We start from the raw sequence: 2,770 nt of genomic DNA, 5'->3' as shown, positions 1-2,770 counted from the left end.
AGGAGCTGAGCTGCTGTGCAAAGGCTGGAGCGGGGAGGAGGCAGGGGCTTTGGCAAGAACAGTCCCCCAGCCCTGCAGGCAGCTCACGCCACACTGCCCATGCCCCCCGCAGCCACCAGCTCCACGGGGCAGAGCGGGACGGGCCCCGTCCCCAGTCAAGTCCATGCTCAGTCCCAGGCAGAGCACCCGACTGAGAGTCCGAGGGCTCCCCGGGGCAGGGAGCAGGGCCGGGGGGCGGTGGACCACGGTCCCCGGGAGCTTTTTTTTTTGCTGCCGGCCGAGATGATGGGCAGGTGATTGTCCATGTGGTAGCTGATGAGGTGGCTGACGCTCTCAAAGCGGTGGTCTTTCGTCCGCACCTGGGGGGCAGGGAAGGGGCACTCAGGAGGCTGCCGAGGGCCACAGGAGGCCAAAAGCCACCAGCCTCCAGGAGCTGGCCACTGAGCTGGGGGGAGCTGCCTTCGCTGCCACGGGCCACCAGGCCCTCTCCGTCCCCCAAGCAAGCCCAGAGGCATCCCCTGAGGAGTGGGGGGGAAGCCCAACGGCCTGGTGGCTCTTGTAACCCCCCCAAGCTGTGCCAGCTCTGCGCCCAGCACGTCACATGGACTCACCACTCCCTCAGGATCGACGAGCAGCAGATGCTTGGGCTGCCCGCCCTGCAGACCCGTCAGCACGTACTGGCCCGGGGTGGTGGTGCTCTCCCGCACCAGGAAGTCTCCGTTCACCTTCAGCAGCTTCTCGGCCTCCTTGCGGTTCATCTTCCCGTGGTACCAGGGCTCACGTCTCAGCTGCTCCTCCATGGAAGCCACCACCTGGGCAGGGGGCAGCCCCACGGGCACAGATGGGGGCACACGCAGGGCATCTTCAAAGGGCTCTGCAGGAAGAGAGGAGGAGGGGAGACCATGACCAACCTCACAGCTGCATCCCCCCAGCCCAGGCATGGCTGTGGCTGCCTCCCCACTCACTCATGTCAAAGAGGTCTCTCTGGGTGCTGCCGTTGGCCGTTGCAGGCGTGCCAGCAACTGACGCTTGGCGTGTCTTGTCCATGTTCTGCACGTTGACATAGGACGGGTCATCAAACAGGTCCGTGCGGCTGGACGCACCCGCCGGAGATGGGTATTTCTCTCTCCCTGCAGCCAAGAGCACTGTGGTCAGCAGGGCTCCAGCCTGCCTCGGCCCCAACACTAGTGCCCATTGTCAGAGCTTGGGGTCCAGGAAAGCAGATGGGGACCAGGCGTGTCCGTCGCGTTACCTTGGGCAGGAGCGTGCTGCTTCCGGGGGTCAAACTCCCCACCGGACGACTGGCCAACAGGCTGCAGGGAGAGGCGGGTGGTGAGCCCCACTGCGCTCCCCATCCCTTCCCACTCCCCACACCCTGGGCTGCTAGAGGTGCTGGGGAGACATGTGCCACAGCTCTCACGGTTGAATAACCCTGAGCAAAGAGCCCACAGCCCAGGTGGGGTCCCTGCCTCTCCCTTTGTAACATGGAGCCTCCCCATGAGGTTGTTCCCAGAGCCTTACCAGTGTGGCCCCCAAGTGATTGGGGGTCTGAGCAGCCCCATCCCGCAACCGCATGTCCACAACCCCACCGATGGGAGGCTCCTTGCCAGGGAAGTCGTTGTAGTACTGGTGATCTGGGGCTGGTTCCTCCTCTTCTTCATCCCAGGCAGAGCCATCAAACCCTGCCATCCTGGAAGGGCACAGCACAGATGAGCTGTTGACAGCAGCCAGGGCTGCATCCCACTCCAGAACTACAAAATCTTGGACACCCTCCCACCTTTCTCCTTCCCACACAGCCCTGCCCTTACCTGTCGTGGGGTGTCACCAGCTTTGGAGGGTTCTTCAGGTACTGCTTGAACCGCAGCTCGAAGGCCTGCCCAATGGTGCTGATGACATCCTGTGCCAAGCCCTCAGGGCACTCCAGGATATGGCAGGCTGGGGAGGAATGGCAGGATGGAAGTGTGGAATCCCAATGTTAAGCTCTTCATCCCTTCAGCCTGCCCTATGTACCCCAGAGCTTCCTTACGGGGGACCCAGTCCCTCCCTGCCACACGGAGCTGCACCTAAACATCCACAAAACGGGGCTCCAGTATTTAGGACCCTCGGCAGCAGCCTCACCTCTCTGATTGACGGGGTCTTTGGCAACATAAGCGACGTACTCAGCTGTGTCCTGTGGGTGAGACACTGGCAGTGAGTCGGGGATGCCAGGGAGTGCAGTGCCCGAGACTTTGGGGAGAGGGCAGGAGAGGCACAGGGCAGGGCACGTGTGGATGGGGACCCCGTATACTCACCGGGTCTCCCCCAGAAGCGAAGGAGATGGACTGCATATGGTGGTTGGCAATGATCTGCAAGGCAGAGTTTCTTGGATGCAGCCAGGAGCTCCTCAGCACCCAGCCAGAGGCAGCACCTCCTGCCCACCACTCTCCTGCTAGGGCTGGCCTGGCATGGGGGCTTACAAGCCTCCAGAGCCCTAGTTATGAGCCACAGCCACTAGGAAAAGGGCTGGGATACCAACAGTGGGGTCAAAATGAGGAGACCTGGCCCCAGGCCAGGGGACTTGGGTCTCTCGGTCTCCAGGACACATCCTGCAAAGCACGTGGGGTATCGCTCCAACCTCTTCACCCCCAGGGACAGGGGCGAGGTGGGCACTCATTAGGTCACACAACCCACCCAGACAGTCCTTAGAGAAGCTGGGGAGATCCCCTGCCCCAGCAGCGCCCGAGGTGTGGGACACGAGGATTCCTGCTCATCTAAAGCCAGTCGCCTGGCC

General features: G+C 62.6%; 1 protein-coding gene across 1 annotated transcript in view; it reads right to left on the bottom strand.

Annotated features, from left to right (window-relative positions):
- Positions 1–191: 191 nt before the first annotated feature.
- Positions 192–2,770, bottom strand: part of SHC1 (SHC (Src homology 2 domain containing) transforming protein 1) — a gene marked incomplete at both ends in the record, with an annotated part of 2,779 nt that continues 200 nt past the window's right edge. The window contains 8 exons of the mRNA XM_010284600.1: positions 192–359; positions 612–874; positions 966–1,130; positions 1,253–1,313; positions 1,522–1,690; positions 1,809–1,935; positions 2,119–2,170; positions 2,292–2,345. Coding sequence (XP_010282902.1) covers positions 192–359; positions 612–874; positions 966–1,130; positions 1,253–1,313; positions 1,522–1,690; positions 1,809–1,935; positions 2,119–2,170; positions 2,292–2,345 — 1,059 coding nt within the window. The remainder of the gene's footprint in view (positions 360–611; positions 875–965; positions 1,131–1,252; positions 1,314–1,521; positions 1,691–1,808; positions 1,936–2,118; positions 2,171–2,291; positions 2,346–2,770) is intronic.

Source organism: Phaethon lepturus, unplaced genomic scaffold, assembly GCF_000687285.1.
Source record: "Phaethon lepturus isolate BGI_N335 unplaced genomic scaffold, ASM68728v1 scaffold24783, whole genome shotgun sequence".
NCBI classification, from domain to species: Eukaryota; Metazoa; Chordata; class Aves; order Phaethontiformes; family Phaethontidae; genus Phaethon; species Phaethon lepturus.
The sequence above is the reverse complement of the archived record's forward strand: the minus strand, read 5'-3'. Positions and strand labels throughout refer to the sequence as shown.